Source organism: Fistularia commersonii, chromosome 8 (genome assembly GCF_037954325.1).
Source record: "Fistularia commersonii isolate RoL2024-O1a breed Wild chromosome 8, RoL_Fcom_v1.0, whole genome shotgun sequence".
NCBI classification, from domain to species: Eukaryota; Metazoa; Chordata; class Actinopteri; order Syngnathiformes; family Fistulariidae; genus Fistularia; species Fistularia commersonii.
In genome coordinates, this window is record NC_141291.1 from 12,718,025 (window position 1) to 12,744,397 (window position 26,373).

Below are 26,373 nucleotides of genomic sequence, written 5' to 3' on the forward strand. Positions count from 1 at the left end.
CTCTCTCAGGAGCCACAACTAAATTTTTTTCTACTTTGGTACCGTAAATATTTTGTCTTCGTAGAATTCCACTCGTGTTCATTGTTTATGTCATTTGGTGAGCTCCTTTTAACAGCAAAATAATCTGCAAGCAGCCATGCAGAGATGTTTTGGTGTAATGGGCAGACAGCCGTGCAGCCTGGCGGGTCCATTTTTTATATTTGTCTGGCTTTAAGATAAATAGAAAGAAGCAACCAGTTCCAACTACAGCAAAGGGGGATTACGAAGCTGCATGGTTCAATTAGTTAGTTATTTGGTTTTCTTGGTTCTCTTTACAAAGCACAACTGTTAACAGTTTGTATAAGAAGTGTATGGTACATAGACAAACCACAGAATGTGTCTGCCTTGAATGACCCTTCATCTTCAGATTTTAGTTTTGTAAATGAAATTTAGCACCCGACTTATACAGTGGGGAGAACATGTATTTTATTCACTGATGATTTTTCAGCTTTTCCCACTTGCAAAGCATGTAGAGGTCTGTAATTTTTATCACAGGTACTCCTCAACTTTGAGTGATGGAATCTAAAGCAAAAATCCAGAAAAACACATTGTAAGATTTTAAGTAATTCATTTGTTTTTTAATGCATGACATGATATTTGATGCAGAAGAAAAACAGAACTTAAAATTTGGTACAGAAACTTTTGTTGGCAATTATAGAGATCAGATGTTTCCTGTAGTTTTTGACCAAGTTTGCACACACTGCAGCAGGGATTTTGTGCCAACAGTTGTTGCCTTCTCACCAAGCTGCTTGTCTATTGTCCTGTAGCCCATCCTAGCCGTCTGTAGGTCTACAATTTTATCCCTGATGTCCTGACACAGCTCTCCAGTCTTGGCCATTGTAGAGTGGTTGGAGTTTGTTTGTTTGATTGAGTGTGTGGACAGATATCTTATACAGGTAAGGACTTCAAACTGCTGCAGTTAATATAGGTAGTGAGTGGAGAACAGGAGGGCTTCTTAAAGAAGAACTAATTGGTCTGTGAGAGCAGCATTTCTTACTGGTTTGTAGGGATCAAATACTTATGTCATGCAATAAAATCGAAATTCATTACTTAAAGATAATACTATGTGTTTTCTGGATTTTTGTTTTAGATTCTGTCACTCACAGTTGAAGTGTACCTATGATAAAAATTACAGACCTCTACATGCGTTGCAAGTGGTAAAAGCTGAAAAATCCGCAGTGTATCACACTTATTCTACACACTGTATATGAAACATTTGCACATTTGTTTGGAAGGAAAAAGTCTTAGCTGTTCTTTGGCCCTTGCTTGAAGTAATTGAGTGCTATGTTAATGATCATGTTAGACTGCCATACTTTGTTTTATTAAAACAACAAACATGTATGTCCTCTTTGTTCTCATGCTTCTCTTATTTTATTCCATTTTCCCAGCATGCAGTTCTGTTTGTGGCAGTTGGCCTGGTGTACCCCAAGGGTCAAAAAGCTCCTCAATTGCCTCTTTAATGCACTCTGTCATGAGGCTGGTATCAGCGGTTGCCCCGGACAACAGTAACGTTCAGAAACTTGCCCTCTCCGTCCTGGCTAACCTAGCCATATCCCGTGACTGCAGAGGCCTCCTGCAAAAGGTACAAGCTACCTGGTTGCTCTTGTACAATGTTAAATAAAGAGCACATGTTTCTGTTAAAGGAATACGGATGAAAACTGTTGTAGTACTTTTCTGAGTATTTGTTATGTTATAGTGCCATATATGTTTTTATAAAGAACCCATAAGGTTCAAGTATTGCCTGACTGAAAGACTGAGATTCATATACATTAAACTGGAGGATACCTGGTTGCTTTATATATCACACCAACTCAAGCTTGAGGCTGATAGCTTGCTTATTTGCTTGCAATTAAATCTAAAATATTTTGCCACCTTTTCTTAGCATAAGCCTTGTCATTTCACAGGTTTGTCTAATTTAATTATAACATAGAGGGCTAGTAAATAAAAAATAAAAAATAAAATAAATACACACACACACACACACACACACACACATCCACACACGTGCCTGGCAATGTCTCCTTGCACTCTTTGTTTGTCACATTTCATTATCCCACATTTTATAGACTGAAAAATGCAATATTGTCTTAACTGTGACGCATGTCCTAGTGATCTATCTGTGTATTATTCAATCATTTATCTCTTGTCTGCTTTCCCTTCTATCCCTCACAGAATAACTTCCTGCAAGTCTTCCTGTCATTGCCAATAGGCAAGGCAGGCAATGCTAAAGTCACATCTCTAGGTTGCAGTAGTTGGAGCTTATTAGGCCTGTGGCTGAGGTTGCTAGTGAGTCTCTCATTTGCAGAGGATGGCCAGCAGAGCATCCTCAGGGTGACTGGAGCCCTAGAGCTGCTGGCAGACCTGGGGCTGCGCCAACGCCACGCGCTGCTCACCCTGCACAATCTCTGTTTCTGCCCTGCCAACAAACCACACATCATCAGCAGTGGTATGGAGAATGTCTCATAAAATAATTCTACCAGCAGCAATCATGACTGCATGATTTTGGAGAAAATGAGGATTTATATGATGACATTTGGGTTTTATCAAATGTGTAGCATCCGAGCAATAAAAATGTATCTTGCTTTCTATCCAAACACCTTTTACCCATTCTTCCTACCTAGGAAACAAAAAAGGAAAACCAATTGTGATTATCAGTACAATCAGTCTTCATAACTAATTGACAGAATTGCTAAATTAGAAAATGAACTATGAATTTTTTTACATTCTGAATTTCACAAACCGAGCCACATGTTAATTTAGGCTCCTCTTTCAAGCTGATAAGTCCTGACAAGCTGTTTATGTTCCATCTGACAGACACTCACTCAAGCATATAATGATAAATTCTGTACAATCATTTAATACAATTGAATACAATGAACAATGGTGCACTGCTGACATAGTTCTTGCTTTTTGAAATTAGGTTAAATATTCTATGAGCTGTGTCCAGAGTGATCTTGGAATAATACATCCTATTTGGTCAAGGATGATTTTGTGATTGGATATTGATTTTAAGTCTGCCTTATATCATCTCTTTTGTTTATCAAAGAGAAAATTAAATCGAAATAGAAAAGTGTGCCACCAATTTCTGCGAACTGGTTTGACAACACAGGTGCTAAATGTGGCCCATTTAAAAAGCATGTTTCCAGTGTATGTTATGACTTGAAACAAGTAGTTTCAAAATGAGGGGAGTTAAGTATCCCACCACAGTTATTTTTAATGAGATAAGAGGCAAATAACTCAGACTTTCACCAAATACTGTTGTCTGCCACCTTAAAATATTTGATGGTATTTGTAAATGCACATTTTTTGTTCATTGAAGAGTTTTGGGTTCTTTGCTGCAGTAAATTGATGAGCCCTGATAAAATGTTTTTCCAGACAAAGCCATGAGTCTTATTTTATGCTGCCTGGAAAGCAAGGATGTGGAGGCACGCTGCATGGGAGCATCTGCACTCTGGGCATTGCTCCATAACAACCAGAGGGTACATATACACTAATGCGCACACATGTACAGACATTCTGTAATTCATAATTTATTGGTTCATTTCGTAGTTTACCTGCAATAGAGGTTAAGTAAAACCTGGTGTTTTTACATTTTTTTCCCCTGATTCTATCCCTGTAAAACAAAAATACACCTACATGAAAGCTTCATTGTTCTCTCTCATGAAGCTGACAAACCCTATTCTAATCTCATAAACTCCATGTTATAAAAAGGTTCTCTCTACCCTTTTGGATGTCCTAAACTTTCTTTCTAATATCTCCTCAAAGGCCAAGACTACTTTGAAGTGTCCGGGTGTACGACTGAGAATTGAACAGGCACTCATGATTTCCAAAAAGGGTATGCATTTATCCGATATGATTAAAGAAAATCTGAATATGTCGTGGAAGTTAGTCTGAGAATATGTTGCATGTTTTGTTTACGTTCCCCTTTGTTTTTGCTTTATAGATGCAGATAGCCTGCAGGAGCCAATAGGTGCCTACCTGTTGAAGTGCCTTGAAAGCCTCTCTCAGCTGCTAAATAATTGATTATGATGTTGTTATTGTTTGTTCTGAATCATGTTTTATACATACAAACTATTGTAATATTAAATTGTAAAGCAGGAAAATGTATTTAGAATTCTTCATCATTTTATACTTTTTTATGTTATAATCCCCCTCTTTTTATTAATGATAACCTGACCATCACCCTTTTTGATTCAAATAGTTATTGTGGTGATCACAAAACTTGTTTTTGCGCATCGATCCAAGATAAATGCACTGCATATATGTAATTCCAACACATGTAGAGGAGTAATGACACAGGCAGCTTACTGTTGTTCCATAGATGATCACGAGTCTGACTAAGTCATATATATCTTTTGAACAAAGTGAAAACGAAGATACAAAGATCTTTAAGTCTATATATGTATTTATATGTATGTATGTGTGTGTATATATATATATATATATATGTCTTTACACACACACATATATACACACCTATACATACACACACATACATATATATGTTTATGTATATGCATATGTGTGTGTGTATATACATGTGTGTATAAATATATATACACATACATATTTATATACATAGATACTTACATACATATGTGTGTGTGTGTGTGTGTGTGTGTGTGTGTGTGTGTGTGTGTGTGTGTGTGTGTGTGTGTGTGTGTGTGTGTGTGTGTGTGATATTCCTACTTGGATTTAAGAGCTGCCTGACTGACAAGTAAGTGTTTACATTTACCTATTTACAGGGCTTAGCCTTCCTCTTATCTCTCCATGTTGCATTAGACATGAAGACTTAATGTCATTATCAATTTACTGTTACACAATGTTTGGATTTTTAACTTCACAACTCAAGTTACCTTTCTTTTCTTAAATTATGATTCACTGTGCATATGCACATTTTCATATAGATAATATATATCAGCTCACCTGCTGTTACCAAAATTCAAACAAACAAAATACCGGCACTTGTAGACATGTAAGCTGGTGGTGTTCTGTGTACTGCGTGTTTGGCTGAAATGTTTTTTTTGATCTTCATCAACCCATCCTATATGGCTCACCATAGTTTGGGGATTTTTCATCAGCAAGTATTGAATTAATATTTATTACTTAATGTCTGTTAACAACAAATAGCCCTTGTTTCAAAGAGTTCTACATTAGTCACATTTAAATATCAGCCTCCAAGGATTTTAAAAAAGCTAAAAATAAGCACCAGACATTTTATACACTAGACATATACACTGTATGCACAATTATAAGGCAAGTGATTATTTTTGACCATATCATCATTTTATCCATATTTTCCGACTCCCAGCTGTAGAAACTTGAATGCTTATTGGATTTAATGCCTATCAGGTGATGTGTATTTGTGTAATGAGGGAGGGTGTGGCCTAGGGAGATCAACACCCTATTTCAAGGCGTTCATAACTATTAGGCAGATTCTTCTCCTCAGGAAAAATGGGCCAAAGAAGTGATTTAACTGATTATGAAAAGTCAGAAATGATACAGTCTTTCAGAAGGATGCAACACACTTGAAATATCTAAGATATGTGATAACGGAACCTTTGAACATTTTGTTGCAAATAGTCAACAGGGCCCCAAGAAATATGTTGAAGAAAAGACACAAATTAGCTGCCAAAGATTTGAGAAGACGCAAACATGAAGCTACCAGGAACCCATTATCCTCAAGTGCTGCCATACTTCAAAACTGCAATCTACCTGGAGTGTCAAGAAGTATGAAGTGTTCAGTTCTCAGAGACATGGCCAGGGTAAGAAAGGCTGAAACCTGACCAACTCTGAACAAGACACATAAGTTGAAATATCATGAATGGGCCAAGAAATATCTGAAGACAAATTTTTGAAAGGTTTTATGGACTGGTGAGATGAGTGATTCTTGATGGACCTGTGGTTGGATCAGTAACGGACACAGAGCTCCACTTCGACTCAGAAGTCAGCAAGGTGGAGGTGGGGTACTGGTATGGGCAGGTATTATTAAAGATGAGCTAGTTGGGCCTCTTCAGGTTGAAAATGGACAAATGGAAAGGTACTCCACTGCATGGCTGGCCAGTAAAGGCCTCAAAGATGAAAAACTAATGACATGGCCACCCTTCTTCACCTGATTTAAACCCTATTGAGAACTTTTTGGCCTTTCTTAACCAGCAACTTCACAGTGAAGGTAAACCGTAAATCTCTCTGAAGCGTGTCTGGGAGGCTGTGGTTGCAGCTGCACAAAAAGTTGATTTCTGACCAGATCAAGACACTGATTCTGTGAATGGAAGGCTTGTGACTGCTGTTGAAAAGAAGGGTGGCTACACTGGTCAGTGAGGGCTTTTTTTATTATCTTAGTAGTGCTTATTTGTAAATTGAGTTCATTATTCTCCCTGCCAGGCAAAAATAAAATAAACAAGTGAGATGGGAAAACCTTTATTTTCATTTAGTTTAATGATAATTCTGCACACTAATAGTTGCCTAATAATAGTGTACATAGATGTTCTTGTAAGATAGCCAAAACTTCACTTTTAGTGATTAAATGTTCAGGTTTGAGCGTTTAACATTTTGGATTGACCAAGTGCACTGTAGTTGTACAATAACAAAATGAATCCTCAAAAATACAACTTGCTTAATTGTACACACAGTTTATACACTAATTGATGGGATTTACATAAAGAAGTGTTAGCTGAAAAAAGCTTGATACAGTTTAGGATGGATTAAAGCCATAAGTTTGTGGCTCATCGTCAGTCCCAGTGATAGAGTAGTGTTTTCCTGTAGCTCAAGTGTGTGTCTGTGGTCAGTGAGCTGGCAGGAAGTGTCGCATTTGAGCTTCTACAACCGTTTAATCAATGCAGCCCTCATTCTCTTGTGGTGAGGCAAGATGGGAGTTGTACAAAAGGACCACTGGTACATCATGGTACTTCTCTTTCTCCCTTTTCTCAAAGGTAAGAAATGATCTATATATTTTTGGATTTGTTAAAATGAAGCTGATAACATAAAATGACTACACAATGATAACTGGTGATAAATATACTCATAACTTCATGTTCATCTTATAGAATTCTAATTTATATGTAAACATGTAGGAAAATGTAATTTTCGGACTCTTAAAAAAAAAAAAAAAAAAAAAAAAATCAACCAAAGGCTTCATATTCCCTTTCTCTCACCGTAAGGGATAACGTTTGGAAAGTGTTTATTTTTAATATTGTAAGGTTTCTGATGCGCTAAGTCTTTATTCCATTAAATTTGCCAAAGCTCTCTCTAGGGCATCTCTAGGCTTGGAATCAGTTGTCATTCAGCTCAGATAAAATGCTTTGCTTTACTTGAAAGCTTGATCACTCACCATTGTTAATTTTGTTCATGGGTACTCATTCAAATTAGCCTAATTATATTACTCAAAGGATGCCCCGAAGCTTTGAAAGGATGATCATTTTCAGATCGAGAATTCGAAGGAAGGGGCATTTTAATCCCACTTTGCATTGTTGCAGAAAATTCTCTGAACTTTTAGCAAGTCTTAAAGTGTAATCAAACGTTTATGAAAATACAAAGACGTTATTTACTTGTTTAATTTAATCTGAACATGACGTTTTGTGATCTTATTTATTTATTTTCTTTGTCAAGCTTTCAAAATCGAGAAATAAACACACAGACTCTCTTCATTAGGGACGGCCCAGCAAAAACACAGCACTGTAATTCATCTAGAAGAAGGGATGGTTCTGGACTGTTTGTGCCCCTGGAAAGGCAATCTCACCATGGTCTCCTGGACTAAGGAACCTGACAAGCACCCAATAGCTGTTTTCCATCCAGAGTATGGAATAGCCACTGCGCACGCTTACAGACAGAGGATAGAGTTCCTCCGGACCACACCTATGGATGGAAGTATCTCTATGAACAACGTCACTCACCAGGACATTGGGCTTTATATGTGTTCCATCCAGACGTTCCCTCAGGGCCCCTGGAACCAATATGTACAGGTGGAGGATTTAGGTAAAAAAAGAAAAACTAGTGAGTTGGTTAGTAGTTTGAACTAATTTTAAATCCCCCAAACGAATACCATCTTGGATGGTTAATAGTTAATAACAGTGAAGTGAGTATTTTTATACTTTTTTTTTTTTTTTTTTAAACTGAATTATTTTTCTGACAAGCAAGCCAGTTCATTTTATTAATTTACGGATGTGCTTTGTGCAAACCGATTAAGGACATGTAGACATTTTTCTATTTACTCTTCATTACCTGGATTCCTGAAATTAGCGGATGACTGATACACAAACTGTATGATTTATAACTCAAGTAGTTCATAAAACTGCTGCGATACACTTGAACACACACACCAAGGTACAAAGGTAAAGAAGTAAAACAAATGGCCAACAATGTTATGTTAATTTATTTGGTAGCTAAATTATTTTCCGAGGTGCTAAAAGGATGATAACAAGGGGGTTATAATGGATAATTGAAATTTTGATAATGCTAATGTGCAAAAATGGGACAGAAGCTTGCTTGAGTATGATTTAATAAGAGAACCTATGCCAAATAGTTAATGCATGTGTATTAGGTGCTAAGATGACTAAACATGACTTTTTGTTCAAAATTCTTATTAGATGCAGAAACAAATAACATAGCCTTTGGATTAGAAGGAAAGAAAGATTGGCATTGCTCAATAAATTGTTATATTGGTTGGGATGCGATCCCTGACTGACAATGTTCTGGAAAAGTTCTGTTGCTATAAAAAAGGAAATTAAACTACATAGATTCTTGATATTCCATCATGCAAACTATTTCACCAATTACTTCATATGCTCACAGACGAACCTCCAGAAGAAGACTATGAAGAGGAGGAAGAAGAAGGAGCAGGAGGAGGAGGAGGAGGAGAAGAAGAAGACGATAAAGATGAGCTCAGAGAGCCAACAACTCCAGAGGTGATGGAGGTAGACACAGAGTTGGCAGCGGAAAAGAACAACAATCTGACTTTCAACTGTTACCAAAAACACAATGGCGCAGTATACCAGGTTGTCGTGGATTGGATGGCGCCTGGTCAACGTTGGAGCATCGTAGGAGTGTGTGACAAGGTGGAGGGAGGGGTGGTGACCAAGGCATACAGTGACCGGAGCAGGATCAGCTGTGAAGACAACTTAAATGTCAGTGTGCACCTGACAGGTGTGGGGCAGGAAGACGCTGGTCTCTACCGCTGTACCTATAAAACAGATATAGGCATGCTGACCAACACTGTGCTGCTCACCGTGCCGTCACCAGGTACAACACATACCTAACGCTGCACAGGCTATTGTTACTGAAAGACTGCCACAAATACATGAGTTTCCAAAATACTTGATTAAAAACAGAAGCAGAGTCTGGTAGCTATGGTAGCCTGTTTCCCTCTTTTCTTTCCAGGTAGCTTCAGCCTGTCTGTATATATGATGTATTTGTACATGGGGACTGGAGCAGCCGGCCTGATTCTACTTACTGTAATGATAATACTTGTGATGAAACGCAGGTGAGATCTCATGAGTTTTCAGTTTCACACGGCATGATATGCTGGTCTTTGTGGTCAGAAACAAGTGTACACGCAGCGCTGTCGTTTTAAATATGAATTTTACAAACTGATAGCGCAAAACATTACAAAGTAGTAATTTCAGTTGTTTGATAACATTTTAGTAAATCCTTATCGGAATCAATTAAAATTCTATAACATTTTGACATTTAGTGTGGCGTTGAAGAGCAGCATTCAGCGTGTTGACCCAAAAATTGAGCTCTTGACTTGGGTCAAAAGGGCAGTGTGTCGGTAGTAACTGACAAATTTTTCACTCTCACACATGTTGACTTTTTGCCTGCTTAGACGCCCACATCATTTCACCCACTTACTGTTGAATCTTATTTTCTAAAGGTGTAAAAGAGTGTGAGAGGATATATATTGGAAAACCCTGGAAAGCGAAGTGTTCGGGGATCATGATTTGGTATTCATCCAGTTAATCAGACAGGATGAATAATTCATTAAACTACACAAAATTAATAAATACTCAATTATGAGGAAGTAAATAATAATTAAAAGCTATATTTCTGTGAAAAACATGGCTTTGAATGCCGGCTTTGTCTTTTCAGTCATCTCGATAATTAGTCGGACCTGTCAATCATACAGCATCAAAAAATTAATCCTGTCAGACAAATTATACAGGAGTCTCATATACTACGTTAATTCAGATGACAATTAATGTAGTATGAGACTCAGAAAATGTGAGATGAATGTTCATCCTCAGATCTTTTTATCCAAGTCAATCTGATTATGTACTGTCACTTGATGCTTATCAAATAGAATTGAAATGAAAACACCATTAGGGTTTTTTAAACCTTTAACACCTCAGTCTCGGGGTTGATGCTGATTCACAGTTTGTTCTTGAGCCGCCATGTTGACATCTGGGCATGTAAATCCTCAGTAATCTGAAAATGCTCATGATGATGCATCAAATTTTTTTTTTTTTTTTTTTTTTTTGTTTCTCCTCCAGACCGGTGGGTTGGATTTGCCAATCTGTAATCTTATAGAAATATTTTAACTCACATTTCAGGGACAATGAATTGTCAGTATCAACAGGAGGTTACACAGCAGTACTTGATTTCCTAGATCTCACACCAAAATACAGATTTTTTTTTAGGTACGATGGTGCCAATTCAGTATACTACATTGTGTGTCTAATGCTTACAGGAGGAAGAACAGAAGAGAGGAGTATAGAGTCAAGCTGCACCCAAAGAAACAGGTGAGCTTCACTGTCCTTTTTAGTTACTTTAGTATTCATTGATGAACCAAATCAGAATACTATCAACTAATGTGGCCATCATTATCATCTTTATATGTCTAATCACTAACATGAACATAATCTAATACCTCCTCACAGTCAAATATCTGAGAACCTTCCAGGATCACAAAGGAGCCCATGATGATGAGAGACTTCCCACCGTACAACAATGTTCTACAATCACACCCGTCAGCAGTACAGAGAGTAATCGTGTTTACGATATAAGTTTCAATGGAAAAAAACAAAACAAAAATGTTAATGACAGTATTTAACGTTTCCTCTGATTTGAAAAGAGTTAATGGGCAACTATGTCTCACTGACATATTTTTGGGCCCATTTGCCCCTGCAAATTAAATTGAAATACCCGCATCATTACAGTTAAAATGTGTTTTTCTTTTTTAAGAAAAATAAGAAAAAATGACAACCATCACACAGAAGGGGCATGTGTAAGACAGTATAATAATTCTTTTTGCCTCCTTAACTCCAGTGTAATATGATAACAAAAGCCTGTCTAATTGCTCTGCTTTTACTTTAATCCCTCCTGGTTTCCATTCAAACACTGACAATGGAGTCTAATCATCTAACTAAAGAGAAAAGCAGTCACTCAGCAGTGTGGCATCACTTGAGACAATCCCTGAAGGGCTCCATGTCTGCAAAGGGGGACATTCTAGTCACAGCACAGTCTTATGGTGAAACCTAAACTCTAATTAGCTTATCATTCTCCAAAGTTCATCTCTAAATATCCATCTGCTCTGTGCTGATGAATGTTCTGTCTCTTTGTTACTCTGTGCCTTTCAATCACATTTACCATGTTCATCTTTTTATGAGATATAGCCTTATTGAATGTTTTTATTGATCTGAGCTCAAATGGGTCAGGTTTTGGATTGTATGTGCATGCTGTGTTATTTGTGTCTAATCAGTTTCATTTTACTCAACAGAAGTGGAGGCAGTGGCAAAGGGAATGATGATCTTGCACACTACTTTGCTGGGGAGCAAGACAAACATGGTGAAAAGCAAAGGACATTGCAGTTTGGAATTACAAGGTTTGGCCTCAAGGTCAGGTCTTACTGTGCCTGTATTACCATGTATGTGACCAGCAACCCTGTACCTTGCTGTTTATAACTCCATCTGCAACAAATAAAATTACATCACAGTCATTTGCTTGAACATTTCTAGTAATGTCAGATAAGAAAGGAACAAGATGCATTAAGAATTCGTAAACCTACCACTGAGTCGTTTCCAGACATCCAAAGCATCTTTACACCTCACTTACATGGGGGAGAGAGAGCAAAGGTACTCTTACAGCACTCTTTAGAGAAGGTTGCTTCTCTGCAAACCCTGGTGTGAGATGGGATTAACATGCTTTGGTACTGATAGAATACTGAGCACTTAAGGTGGGAAAAGTGCTATGAGGGGGAGTTCACAAGGGCCCACTGACATATTGTACCTCTCAAAATGGCAAAGGGTATTATCTCACTTATAATGTCACTCAGTTTAAAACGTAAGTTACATAACACCATTTCAACTGCACTTGGGTGTATTAACTATTTCTTCGTTTTTTCAGCAGAAAGCAAATCTATTGTATCTTATGCTTTCGAGATGCCCTTTTTTAAAGGATAAGAAAAGCATTAATACATGATAGAACATTCAGTTTATTACCTTTTTTTGTCATCAAATACATTACATATGTACATCTAGTGAAAACTGTACTCATGTATAGTTGTAAAGGTGCTATTAATAAAACACACAAAACGGTGGACAGAATTATAACATAAATCATGACACGACAAAGATTTGTGGTAAGTGGAAGCAGCATACCATAAAACAAATAGCAAAAAAAAGGTCACAGCTACTAACAAACATATCAACTAGTATGTTTTCCAGTCACCGCAGAGCAAACAGCCAAGGTGAAGACTCCCTTTATTTCTTTTTGATGGTAGTGGTTTGAGGCCAGTGGCACTATCAATTGCCAATTTTATGCATAATCCACAAATGATATTACATAGGAAATTGAATAAATAGAAGTGTCAATCTGGGAATGAACGCTTGTACCCGTACTGTAGTTCTACAGCCGTGCGAGACTGAAAGACAAACAGCTTCTTGTATAATTACCAGTTTTAGTTATTTTTTGACAACATATTAATGCATTTGTAAAACAACATGAGGGTCCAGGGGTCTCAAAATTACTTAATCTACAGTGAAGAGAACACACAACACAAACAGTTACAGAAGGTCTCACAATGTGCAGTCCGTGACAGAAGGCACTTCTTATTTGAGGACATTGCAGACAAAAAATGTCACAGCAATCATGTATATAGTGACACAATGCTTGAACAGAACACAGACGAAAATCTGTGAAATTTTTTTACACTATTTTTATTAGTGTAATTAGTATTTCCACTTTATCACGCCACCAATTTTATTGTTCCATCTCATTCAGTCAGTGAGGAATGGAAGAAAATAAAAATGGTATGAATTAATTCATATACTGTATTTACATCAGAAATCCCAAGAAACTCTTCAGAACCATTTAATGCCTTAATTTAATTGGCATGGTCCTATTCACATTTTCCAAACCTAATGCTTGCTTGAATTGTCACTTGATAAAAGCTTTATGTAGAACATGACAGCATTTTCAAACTTTAATTAGGAACATGCAAGACTGATAAAGGTACCAGTATTTGAATTATTCATAAGTGAGTCCATTTTTGTTCCTGTGTTGGCACAATTTCACTCAGATGAGTACCTCAAACTACAGGGATGTGTTTTTGGCTTTTCAACATCTAACCAATAGTATGATAAATTGTGTTGCAGAAATTTAACGTTAGATACAGGCAGTTCATTTGGTCGGAATTCTCGGAATATCACATGACTTGGGGATTGGAAGTTTCATTGATTTGTATACGGTTTGCCATTTTTGAGGATTACAAGATCAGTAACACCATGTTGCATCATTAATACAGATTAGCTGGAAAAAGCTTAGCGTCAACATTAGAAACGGGTTTGGTCATTACAAAAAAATATCCCCATAACATTCAATACCATGTGAAATTCATCTGCATGGAACCGCTTTCAGATTACCAAATCAATTTTCTGAAATGTCAATCAATTCTCTTAATGAATTACCTGAAACTTTAACCTATGCTTCTATGGTGGATGGAGAGAATGAAAAGGGGTGTTTAAACTCAAGCAAAACTTAATAACAATAAGGGAAATGCATTACGATGAACTAAAGCATATTGATGGTCATGGTTTTTTTTTTTGTTTTTTTTGCCTGAAAATCTTCAATCAAAATCAATCTTTAATAAATGTGATACCAGCAGAGTGAAATGTCTGCAGTTTACTGGCAGAGCCCAATGCTGAGTCCAACGACTACAAAAATAACCCCCTCCCCAAAAAATGACAGGAAACGAACATTGTTTTATTTTTTCCCTTTGGCTTATGTGCAAACACATCAGTGTGTGTGAGGCTGGTGAAGAGCGAGACGGCTATTGAGATCAGCTGTAATGTAACATTGGCAGTTTAAAACAAAGTGTGAGAAGGTTGTACTCCATCATTTGTGCTGTGACAGGCCATTCCTCTATCTTTGTACATTTCTGAACGGATTTCTCAGTGCTGGATGTCACCGATTAAGAGCTTTAGCTGATTCATCACTGCCAATGAGCTTTTTTTTTCTTTCCCCCCCCCCCCATTATAAGGCATTGATCAATTTCACATTCTTAGAAGAGAGGAAACTTCCAAATCTATGGGGGTGTCACGTGTTAAAACTATAATGTACTTGAAAAGGGATTTCATCGGGTTTTGAAAAGAAAAAAAAAATCAAACCTTCATGTGTTAGTACCTTGTAGTAGGGTATAATGTAATGACTTTTTTTCTTTTTTTTCTTTTTTAAAGTGGTCATGTTGAAGTCAACAGCGTAGTGACAACATGACACTTTAAAACTACAATTACAGATTTTTTTTTTGGTGCAATCTTTTATGCCACCTCAGTTGTCACACAACTCTCTCTCACACACACAGACACACACACAGACACACAAAAAAAAGGACATTACCCTTTTCTGATTCACAAACCAATCATCTGATGCTAATATTTAGCTATCACCAGGAAATGATATATTACACATGCCACCGTACAAATTTCTACATCCTCTCTACGGTAGCGACTAAAGTGTCCAGTTTTGGTGGTGCAGTTCTTGTCATTGGAGGGGTCTCAGGCTGCAACTGGATTCACAGCCACTAGAGGGCGATGGTGTCTCTTCCTGGTGCTGCTCTGGTTCACTGTCTGACAGAAAGCTGGAGAAGGTCTGTGCTCTGGGAATCAAAGTCATTGTCATGTTGGCCCCTGTGCAGAGAAAAACAGGTTTTAAAAACAGAGTTCACATGCTTCATGCATATCTTAAAGTGGAATTAAATAGGCTCCTTTTTGTAAGAGAAGTTAGGACCCAACACTGGATATAATTCAATACTGATAATATTCAACATGCTGCTTTTTTCATTAAGTGACTTCATTGGAATTCAAAAAGGTTTCCTTTATAGAGACTTTGCTGTCTGTCAAATTTTACTGTCCTATTTATTTGAATGAATTGGTGAGGTGTTCCCCATGGTTCAGTGAATGCTTTTTGCAGCTTTCAGCTCTAGTGTGACTGTGAGATTATTAATAATATATCAGAATACTGTTTGGAGACAAGCACTCTGAGGTAGGTTGTGCATATAGTGGGTGGCAGGCTGCTGATCATGCACCGTATGAGGGAGGAGTAGCCAGTGATCAATATTTCAGGAGGTGCAAACCTAATTCAGCCAATCAAGTGAAACGCCCCCAACCCCTTGACCTACAGCAGACGGTATCTACTAATATAACTGGCTAAGAGAAGTAGCTGCACATCAATACTTTCCGTATGTTTCAAATCAATTTACCTCCAGAGGTTAATTGAAATTTGATTAACAAAATTAAATTTCCCTTTAGTTTCCTGCAGGGCCACAGAGACAGAATTGACACAGATCATTTTCTCTGCTTTTCCCTCAGTTCTTATTGGCAAATATGATTTTCAGCTCTGCAAATCCTTTATAATACTGCAAATACACATGCACGAGCTGTCTCTCCTGTGTGGCACTGGCGGCACCTGTCATGGTGACGGCAAAGGTGATGGTGAGATGTTGGGAAAACCTACTGCCAACACAGAATATAATGCATAACCCAATCAATTTAACAACCAATGTCAAGAGGCTGTGTGAATGTGTGTAGGACTCACAGTGCAGAATAGTTAAAAAAAATTAAAAGACAGTGTGTGAAGAGGGAGGATTAATAATAAGTTACGATAATAAATAAGGCAGAGGACTAAAGACCCTAAAAAAGGGATCTTTCTTGTGTAATTTAAGCAAACCGCCGGCACAGAAAGGTCTGATGTAGGTGTGAGGATGAGACTAAAACTCCAGCCATAATAGGTGAGTCATACAGAGACATATTTTCCTTTCCACCATCTGAAATAAAGGCGAAAAAAAAAGTTTCCAGCTTTTTAGACCTCAGTCTGCGTCCTAGAAAAACACTTTGACAGTGCAGGTTAAAAAAGGGACACTGCTCTTGCTGTTTTGTTTAATAGATTGTTAAAATGACTGGTGTGCAACCAGGCATATCCTTCTCATATCTTTGCCAAGCCCACCCCTCTCCTCAACTAGGGCCAATTTGGGCTGGGATGGAGGCACGGAGCCTTGCGCACACAGAGGGCGAAGGGTGTCAAAAACACCTGTACTTGTGCTACTCCACACCCATGACAAGAGCCTCATTTTTAAGTGTGGGACAAAAATATACAGGCACTAGCACAAAAAAAATGTGTCAGCATCTCTCCTGCTTGTATTCCTATGAGAAGCAGACAGTGATTTGTCAGTGCCTTTTCATTACCGGGGAAGGTCACGTCATCCTATCTGGCCTGGGGTGGCAGCTGCTGAGCTGGACAGGACCCACACATCCACATTGATAGATACAATGGCAGGCCCAGACACACAAGCGGCTATTCATGCATGCATTTTTGTTGCAGAAACATACACACTAACACACACACACACACACCCACAACACCTTTCGCCACCTTCCCTCCTCACTGTGATAACCCAGGTGACATCCTTGCAGCAGCTGTAACCTGAGAAAGTGGATGCCGGCACCAAAAAGTAGAGATTAAGACTGCTGGCATCAAGTGTTTGTATAGTAAATGGGCTATACTGACACACAATCACATTGGTCTTGCATATCTTAAACATCAAATGTAATTAAAATGTACATTCAACTGAGATTAAAATGTTTTTGTGTGCCTCGGTGCTAAAACAGCAAAACGGTCGAACTATGTTTTACCTGCCTAAGTGAAATTTTCTAGGTGGTTTGAGTTTTGCATTTAAATCTACAATATTCTATGTCACCAGTAAGACAACAGATAGTGTTATTATCCTGTTCCCCCATCATCTTGTCTCGCCGTCTTTTATACTCGCTCCCACTCTGAAAAATCCCCCCTATATCTTTGCCATCCGATCGAACCAAGAACAGTGCTCGATTCCATTGTGGTCACTAGAATATGGAGCTTAGGAAATACAATGTGATAGTGAGATATCATGAAATACTAAACAAACTGGTAAATACAAATTGATCCAGGATAATCTAAGCATTCCTCCAGCTTCCTCTGTTGCTTCCTTGCTTTAGCAAATCAGAAAGTTAGAGTGCAGTTATTACTATGCATCAGCCAACTCAGACAGCACGGCGGTTTCGGTGAATAGAGTGAATAACAGGGGAGGTAGATATGGAAGGCTGGATAAAGAACACATATCGACCGTCTGTGGTTTCAGAAGATCTATATTCCGCTTTACTTTAAAAGATAATCCTTTGGGAAGTAATTTATCTATTGCCAGATGATCAGCATTGGACGACATTAAGTCCCTTGATTTCTTGAAAAAAAAAAAGAAAAAAAAATGGACTAATATCACTTTCAATCCCGGAAAACAAAGTGCCTGGGAGGTAACACTGAGATCTTTCCAGCTAAATAGTGAGCAGATGTGATTTATCTTAAAATAAAGGAGTTATACTATTTCACTTGCCAGGCTCTCTGTTATCTAGAAATAAACCAGTGAGGTTCCTTAATTATTCCCCTGGACCTGCAAGGTATTTGAAAGCAACCAGCGTATGACTCAGCAAATTGACTGTGCTGATTGGATATTCATCATGCACACAATGATGCAGCCAAGGCAGTAAGCCGGCCAGTCATAATGGTCCTGAAACCTTATTTCCTACCTCCATTTTTGTCCAGACCCTTTCTTTACAATGTTGTGTTCGCATTAGGGCTAGGAAACTCATTCAAAATCAAATCCTCCAACCACAAAATGTACATATTATACTTTCATGTTTGTTCCTTATTTATTTATTGTCCCTTGAGTATTACAGTGCTCTACTACTTTTGTTAAATTTACGGTGTACAGACGTCCTTGATTATTGTAGGTTTGTCCAAATTTGCTCAGGCAAACCAGCTGTTTTCTTAGAGTTTTGAAAACCTGTGATAACCCATGACAACAGGTGTGCTGACTCACAAGTGCAAAACAGATTTGGCGATACACAATCCACAACGCTGAGTCCCTTCAAGAATATCAACATTTGCTGAGGTGTGACTGGATATTTTCACAACCTAAAGTCACAAAACAAAGTTCCCTTTTTGTTCCCTTGATTAACTTGGATCCGGTTGGTTTGAGTTCCACATCACAATTTTAAACAAATCGATGAACTTTACGTTGCGTATCTAATTACTGTCATAGAGAACCACTTTGTTTCACTGGTTCTATACTGAGATGAAAAAAATCATTATCATCATTAGCCCAAACATCACATGGGAAACTTAAAAAAAAAAAAAAAAATGTATCTGTATCATTTCAAGCTGACCTCTATACACAGTCTCCTCTTCTGCCCATGGGCTCATTTTGACTTCTCTAACATATGGTTTCTTTTTCTTCAGTCTAAAGATGGACAATACCCTGCCTCAGCTTCCCACAAGTGGCACAAATGTAAGGTCCACATGCAAAGCTCGGTGTGGTCCGGACTGACGGACCACTTCTTTAGGCCAGTTCCACTGTTTGTGCTTTGTTCTGAGGCGTCTCCTATGCCTGCTTCTGTAATTTAGATAACAATCATTTCAGAAATCGATCATGCTCTGTTTACTGTCTACACCTGTTTTCCCCTTTGTTCCCTTGATTGTTTCGACCTGGTCCTAATTGTATTGCATAAGTGTGGTGCGCAGCCTATAGTGAGCACCCCAATGCCCTGATGTCATCCCTGATCTACTGTCTCATCCTGATCTGAACCCCCGATCTTATTCTTGATCGTATTTACGGTGTGTATTTTGATTCCATGTGAAGCGTTATTTCTTTGTGATACTCCCAATTCCATGTCTGATGTTACGCCTGATCTGAACCCGAGGTGGCCTCCCTGTTTGTACCAAATTCATACTCATGACATGTTGCTGTCAAGTCTGTAAAGTGTTGATTGGTGTGCATTATGACTTTTTTCCCCCCTTTTGAAAGACTTTATCCCTTTAAGTTCAAAAGCAGCCCCTTGCCCTGCAATGGGGCTCAATCCTCCTGCCCTTTTTGGCTAAAGTCTTGACAAAGTCTATACCTAAATGCTTCTCATGAAGTAGTTAGCAAACACCCGACCCGCTTAGATTAATAAAACTGTGTGGCAACAATTTAGAAATCAAGCCACTCTGGATTGCAAAATCAAAACAAAAGCTTTAGCCCCTCTTACTGGGGCAACAACACCACAGCTCTTATGTTCTTTTAAACACTGAATTACTGAAGAAACATCTATCAAAGTTTGTGAATGTTTGGTAATTGTGGGAAAGTATGCTGATGACAAACACATTCTTTTAAATGGGATGTGAATCAGCCTTCCAGCAGTTTGATGCCTCTGCTTTACGGGACATTTGAAGATGAGCTGCACTGAGAAACAAACCACTTAGTCCAACCTTCATTGCTGCCTTGAATCTCCTACTCTTCCCCGACTGTGTACTGAAGCTACCAGTTTATTCAGAAGAACATGGGAGATTAAACCTTTTGTGCTAGAAGTGTATAAGCAGTTGCAGGAAAAGGTGGAAGGTTGTTTCTTGAACCAGGCAGAGAGGGTGTAGGCGGACAAGTGGAGATGCCAGGCTGATGAATGAAATAGAATCCTCGGCTCACCGGAGTTTAGAGAGGAAGCGTTTATAAGTACAGTTTATAGGGACCGAGTCTATAAAAAAATACCCTGCCAAAGCTTCTCTGCTGACTGTATGAACAAAAACATGTTGGCGTTTCAAAGGAAGATACACATTTTGCCTTAAAGCTTATCAGGCCACAATTAAATGATAATAATAAAAAAAAAAAAACTCAGCCTTAGTTTTTCAAAGAATATTATGATGTCATGGCGACTTTCATCTTTGGCTGGCTCTCTATCAGTGAAAGCTGAAAGGCCTATAATCCTCAAATAAGTCGACTAATCAACTAATACCATGGACAGAGTATAATCTCATCAGCACACTAATCACCTTTCTACCTCTGGTCTCTATCTAGACATTTCGTGTACACAACCGCATGCACACGTGCAGGCATGTGTATATGAGTTTAGGTGTGTTCAGTGTGTGCAAAGCTGTCAACACGAGAAAACCGGCAACATCACCCATGGGCATTAGGGCATATCCTGTGAGCTCCAAGTGTGCACATGCACACCCACACACAATACTTTAGTCCAAAAAGTCAAGAATATGTTTGCTTTTTACAGTTTATTGACGGAAAGAACATCTAAAAATAAAATGGTAAATACTTGCGCCATGGCTAAACAAACTTAATATACTCAAATATTATGGCATAAATAAATATTGGGGGTTGAGATTTATAAATATTCAAAATGTGATTGTTACATGCTGCACTGAACTTGTTTAATTAAAACATCCAGAACTGTGTTTACTCCAGGGTCAATCAATAATAATTGTAACCCTGTTTTGAAGGGATTTTGGGTTCAATTAATATTGTTATGTCTCACATCCTTTTGGTCAACAAATATTTCCAAGCTAATATTCCCCTGTAAAGAAAATGTAATGTTTACACGTGCATTTTGCGAACGCAGGAAAACATCAATCTTCGTGTTTCTCTAACATGCTGTTCCTTCGCTTTATCAATTAGGGTACATACTGTTAGGCCCAGAAATATTTGGACAGTGACAAAATCTTCATGATTTGGGCTCTGCATGCCACCTTATTGGATTTGAAATGAAATAGCTACTGATAGAATTGAAGTGCATACTTTAAGGTTTAATTCAAGAGGTTGAATGAAACCTCTATACATGATTAAACATGTAGAAATTGTGACTATTTTTATACAAATGATCCTCATTTCAAGGGGTTAAATGTAATTGGACAAATAAACATAACCCAAAGTAAAATGTTACTTTTCAGTATTTTGTTGAGAATCCTTTGCAGGCAATGACTGCCTGATATCTGGAACCCATGGGTATCACCAAACGCTGGCTTTTTTCCTTTGTGATGTTTGCCAGGCCTTCACTGCAGCTGTCTTCAGCTGCAGTAAAGTGCTTGTTTGTGGGTCTTCCTGCCTTAAGTTTTCACTTGAGCAAGTGAAATGCATGCTCCATTGGGTTGAGCTCTGGTGATTGACTCGGCCATTGCAGAATATTCGACTTCTTTGCTTTAAAAAAAACTCCTGGGTTGCTTTTGCAGTATGTTTTGGATCATTGTCCATCTGTACTGTGAAGCGCCGTCCAATCAACTTTGCTGCATTTGGCTGAATCTGAGCAGAAAGTATAATCCTATACACTTCAGAATTCATCCGGCTGCTTCTGTCTTGTCACATCATCAATAAACACAAGTGATCCAGTGCCATCGGAAGCCATGCATGCCCGTGCCATCACACTGCCTCCATCATGTATTACAGCAGATGTGGTGTGCTTTGGATCATGAGCTGTTCCAATTCTTCTCCAAGCTTTTTTCTTCCCATCATTCTGGTACAGGTTGATCTTAGACTCATCTGTCCAAAGAATGCTGTTCCAGAACTGGGCTGGCTTCTTCAGGTGCTTTTTTGGCAAAGTCAATTCTGGCCTCTATTTTTGAGGCTGCTTAATGGCTCGTACCCTGTGGTGAATCTTTTGCATTTTCTCTCATGAAGTCTTCTCTTTATGGTAGACTTAGACACTGATATACCTACTTCCTGGAGAGTTTTCCTCACTTGAATGGATGTTGTGAAAAGGTTTTTCTTCACCAAGGAAAAGATTCTGCGATCTTCCACCACTTCGGTGGACGCCCAGGCCTTTTTGAGTTCCCAAGCTCACCAATGCACTCTTTTTTTCCAGAATGTACCAAACTGTTGATTTGGCCTCTACAAACATTTCTGCTATTTCTGCTATACTTTTTTTTTTTTTTTTTGCAGCCTTGAAAAAGAAGTGACTACATATTAAAGAGTTGTAATTCCTAAACCCTTACTCCAATTTGGATGTGAATACTCTCAAATTACAGCTGAGAGTCTGCACTTTAATTGATTATAAAATTGTATCAAGAATATGTTTTTGTACAAAGCTAAAATTACATAATTTGTGTCACTGTACAAACATCTCTGGCCCTAACTGTATATCATCAATGACACCAGAAGGTAAAGACACAGCGACACACACTGCATATGATAATTAGCACCGTTATTCTTGTACCTTGGTAACTGTAGAGATCTCCCACGCTGTTCTGACGCGTGATGTGCTGCCAGTAGGCACTGCGTGGCAGGGAGATGGACTTAGTTAGCATCTCTTTGGAGTGGATCTGAAACACACAGGATAGCGTGAGTTTCCTCCAGTCACACAATCACTCACAGGGGGAAACTGCTGTTTTATGAAACACATGGACCTGTATTATTTTCCAAGCCAGATTGCCCTTCTGTTATACAAAATATGTCTCATAAACACTCTGCCTCCTGAATGCAAGAACTGCAACTGGTCAGTTTTATGTAGCTTTTGGTGTGATTTATAGACCTGGTGGTAAATGCTGTATTTGGAAATGTTCCAAAATGGTGGGGTCCAAGAGCACAGCCATATGGTCAAGGCTTGTCAAACACTAGGCAGGCCTACATAAATAAAGCATACAAATGATAGTTGGGAGTAGGGGAGGCAGGAAGGAAGGAAAAAAGGAGGAAGCCATGGATGGATGAGTGTTGTGCTGGAAGGAGGGAGCGGCCAACAAGACCACAGGGAGTCGCAGGGCTCCTGGTCCAAAGCAACACTTCTGAGAGACCGACCAGCACCACCCACAGAGAGATGAGTACTCCTAAGAGTGATCGTGTGTGTGTGTGTGTGTGTGTGTGTGTGTGAGTGAGAGAGAGAGAGAGAGAGAGAGAGGAGAGAGAGAGAGAGAGAGGAGAGAGAGCGAATCTTGTGTGAAAAAAATGATTTAGTGCCTTAGTCTGCAATGGCTTCTAAAAATGCACCCAAGATGAAATGCATGTTTGATCAGCCTCAATCAAACAGCTTGTGTGCAGAACACTGAAATATAAAGGAGAAAAACTCAATGTTTAAAATGAAAGGGGATGTTTGTGTACAGCTGCATGGTCTTTGTTGTATTTACACAAAGCGCCTTTTTTGGTGTGTGTTGGTAGTATTTCAATCAGACATCCAACACGACGGGATACATTAACGACAGAACAAAAGTGACACTATTTTCATAAATCAAAATCATCTCTGGAGCACTGATGCTGACACTCATACTCTATTAGTACCATGGAACTGTTAGAAATACATGAATAAAACTGTCAAGATTCACTGTGAGCTGCGGCGGATTGCTATGATCAAACCTGGTCAAACCTTTAAATGAGTTGACTTGTTCAACTTGTTTATTTTTGATGCACAATTTCACATTCTTAAACTTCACTGAATTTACTGTGATATCTTTGAACCATGCTATGGTTCATGAGGAGGCCCGCAGTATATTGTTACTCCCTTAACAGTAGTGGAGATCAGAAAAAAATCACCTGTGAGCTCTTTTCCATCTCCTCCATCATCCTCTCATGCTGCTGGGCAATGGCCAGCGTGGCTGAGTGGACCCGCTGGTAGATCATTTCCCCCTCCCGCGTCTGGAACGTGAACAAACCCTCTCCAGTGTCACACATCCTGCGCCAGGAACAGAAGCACAGACAAAGAGAAGTACACACACTTTGATGGTGCTCACTCTTTGATTGCCAATTTACAAATGCGTATGGTTGAATGTGCCCATACAGGGAGACACGCAGATAAACAGCCAATAAATGTAGACATTTACATTAGTTTGCACTGCATGCAAACAAACTGACACATTTTCAGAGTCATGTATCCACAATGTCTGTTTGAAGTCTTTCTAGGTTTTCTACAGTTATGTTATTCTCCCCCCTCTTTAGACAATACAATCTCCAATATTCAAAAGCATCGCATAAACACATATCGATATGCATACGCACCTTCCGGACTCAAAAGTGAACCAGGTGGAGTCACGGCCATATCTGCGAAGGGAGCTGAGGGGCCACATGACTAGTTTGAGGCGAGCGTTATGAATGTCCCACAGGTAGATGTTTTCATGGGTGATCTGCATGGTGCACTCCCCATAGATGTCCAGGTTGGGTGTGGGCATCAGGTAGACATTGAAACGTTCTAAAGACAACATGCATAGCAAAAAAGAAAGAAAGATAAATTGCAGAAATTTCTACATGGTTACAAGGAGGCAGTGTGTTGCCATAGAAATGCTGAAATTCCATTGAATGCCCGTTTCGCGCCGTTTTCCGGATCGAATTATTAAGTAATGAGTAAGTGCACTATGAAATTGTAGCAGAGAAGTGAATTAATTATCGATCCAGAATTTGGGATTCTAATTAATAAATTAAATTCTCTATGTATAAATAAAACACATCTTATAACCTAGTCTCTTTAATTGGAATTTTTTACTGAATGAAATATCTATATCTGTAACTTTTTTTTTTCATTTTCTTTAAAGAGGGCAGAGTTTTAACGGACTTTTCAACACTCTCTTACCCGAAATGTTATTTTGTTGGAGCAAGAAAGTGCAAGTGCAAGAGTGCAAGAGAGGATAATGCCTCCTCATGTTTGGGGATGCAGTGTAAGGAAAAGAAACTAGTTCCTAATTAAACTGCTTACATAAGATCTACATAAGGTCAGTGGATTATTTTTAGTTCCCGGAGCCATGATTTCAGGAAAGACGGTTTCATATTTTGCACTTTTATACATTGCTGCTTAGATCAATTCAAAAGACATGGCTTTTTATTTCAACAAGAGAAATAATTTGCTGTAAACAGCTCTTTGAATGTGCATTTCTTGATAAACTACCCATCTTGCACTTCCTACTATTTTTTAGCAATAGTAGTGAGTCACTTTAGTATACAATAAGCATCATCTCCTATCCAATCCCTCCCCCCCACCAACCCATCCCGCCTACATTGGACTCTTCTCAGCCATTTAAAGTATATCCATCATCCCTTTGCTCATGAAATGAGTGAAATTGAGAATTTATGCAAAATAATGAACTACCCGTTGAGAAGTTTTACACTAGTAGTTTACAGCACACACATTTCAACCTAGGAGGTCCGAACTCAGTTATGATTTCAGAGTTGTAGTCGTGATTGCTTTAAATAATCAAGCACATTCCGAGCATCTTTCAAAGGGGAGATCTTTTTTTGATTTCTTACCATCCCGTCAGTGTCGACTTGAAATAACATCAGATCCTGGCTGGTATGTTTGTCTCCCATGATTAATTAGGGAAACGTGAACCCCCCTTGCAGATGGAAATCAGTTAGAATCAATGTCATCCTGAAGATTAAAACTGAGTGTAACAGATTGATAAATCAGTCTGTTTCAGGCAACGTAGATGTGGCTAATTATAACTCTTTCCCGCCAATATGTTGGGCGGGTTCAAATTCATCTGGATTTCAGGGAAGTTGGATTTCATAGGGGATTGAAAATCATTTGCTGATTTATTGCTTCCCATTGGAACGTCCACAGTTGGTCAAATTGTTCACGATGCACCTTTAACAATTAATTGCATGCTTCAAAGCAATTTACCTAAGTCCCTTTTTTCTTGCCAGTTTTTTTTTTTTTTTTTTTTTTTGTGGAGGGAGATCAGATTTGCAATTCTAAAAAAATCCACTGCAATATTGCCAGAGTACACTTTAATGAGAAGAATCTTGTGAAAGAGAACCTGAGAAGCAAGAAGATCAGGAGTTATGAGATAAAGAACCAAAAAGAATGGAACTTCAGTGGAGGTGGTTTGGTCTTATGGGCAGTCCAAGACACTGTGAAGGGCCCTGGCTGAGACTGGTCAGGTGAAACATGACAGGGTCTCTTTTCTTCTTTTCAGCTCTTCTTTTCTTCTTGCTTGCAAAAGTGCTTTGAAAGCTCATTTTTTGTCTTTTTGTCTTTTTTGTCCCCACCAAAAAGCACTCCATCAACAAACTAACTCCATCCTCACTGAGCATGCTCATCTTTGATGGGAGCACTTCAAAATTCACATTTCCACAGTTTATTCAGC

At 38.6% G+C, this 26,373-nt stretch overlaps 3 protein-coding genes across 5 annotated transcripts in view; 2 read left to right on the forward strand and 1 right to left on the reverse strand.

Annotated features, from left to right (window-relative positions):
- The window catches only part of rttn (rotatin), a 36,452-nt gene extending 32,310 nt beyond the window's left edge, over nucleotides 1-4,142 (forward strand). Inside the window, exons 45-49 of the mRNA XM_086151226.1 lie at nucleotides 1,428-1,621; nucleotides 2,212-2,485; nucleotides 3,415-3,518; nucleotides 3,805-3,874; nucleotides 3,983-4,142. Coding sequence (XP_086007352.1) covers nucleotides 1,428-1,621; nucleotides 2,212-2,485; nucleotides 3,415-3,518; nucleotides 3,805-3,874; nucleotides 3,983-4,062 — 722 coding nt within the window. The 3' untranslated portion in view covers nucleotides 4,063-4,142. The remainder of the gene's footprint in view (nucleotides 1-1,427; nucleotides 1,622-2,211; nucleotides 2,486-3,414; nucleotides 3,519-3,804; nucleotides 3,875-3,982) is intronic.
- A 2,724-nt stretch (nucleotides 4,143-6,866) lies between these two features.
- Nucleotides 6,867-11,968, forward strand: cd226 (CD226 molecule). 3 transcript variants are annotated; one of them, XM_086151227.1, is made up of 6 exons: nucleotides 6,867-6,971; nucleotides 7,690-8,031; nucleotides 8,830-9,276; nucleotides 9,415-9,517; nucleotides 10,721-10,772; nucleotides 11,750-11,968. In XM_086151227.1, exons 1-6 carry the CDS (start codon nucleotides 6,908-6,910, stop codon nucleotides 11,774-11,776), a joined length of 1,035 nt encoding a protein of 344 aa, XP_086007353.1. In that variant the 5' UTR covers nucleotides 6,867-6,907; the 3' UTR covers nucleotides 11,777-11,968. The 3 variants fall into 3 exon arrangements, with proteins under 3 accessions (XP_086007353.1, XP_086007354.1, XP_086007355.1); XM_086151228.1 differs by having other exon boundaries at nucleotides 11,753-11,968; XM_086151229.1 differs by having other exon boundaries at nucleotides 7,690-8,013.
- Nucleotides 11,969-12,443: 475 nt separating this feature from the next.
- Nucleotides 12,444-26,373, reverse strand: part of dok6 (docking protein 6) — a 52,427-nt gene continuing 38,497 nt past the window's right edge. Inside the window, exons 5-8 of the mRNA XM_086151230.1 lie at nucleotides 24,296-24,485; nucleotides 23,834-23,972; nucleotides 22,527-22,632; nucleotides 12,444-15,155 (exon numbers count right to left, since the gene is read on the reverse strand). Coding sequence (XP_086007356.1) covers nucleotides 15,010-15,155; nucleotides 22,527-22,632; nucleotides 23,834-23,972; nucleotides 24,296-24,485 — 581 coding nt within the window. The 3' untranslated portion in view covers nucleotides 12,444-15,009. The remainder of the gene's footprint in view (nucleotides 15,156-22,526; nucleotides 22,633-23,833; nucleotides 23,973-24,295; nucleotides 24,486-26,373) is intronic.

Coding starts and splice junctions, on each gene's coding strand:
- cd226 (XM_086151227.1), top strand. CDS start 6,908: ATGGGAGTTGTACAAAAGGACCACTGGTACATCATGGTACTTCTCTTT. Junction 6,972..7,689: donor CTTTCTCCCTTTTCTCAAAG/GTAAGAAATGAT, acceptor TCTCTTCATTAG/GGACGGCCCAGCAAAAACAC. Junction 10,773..11,749: donor AGCTGCACCCAAAGAAACAG/GTGAGCTTCACT, acceptor TTTACTCAACAG/AAGTGGAGGCAGTGGCAAAG.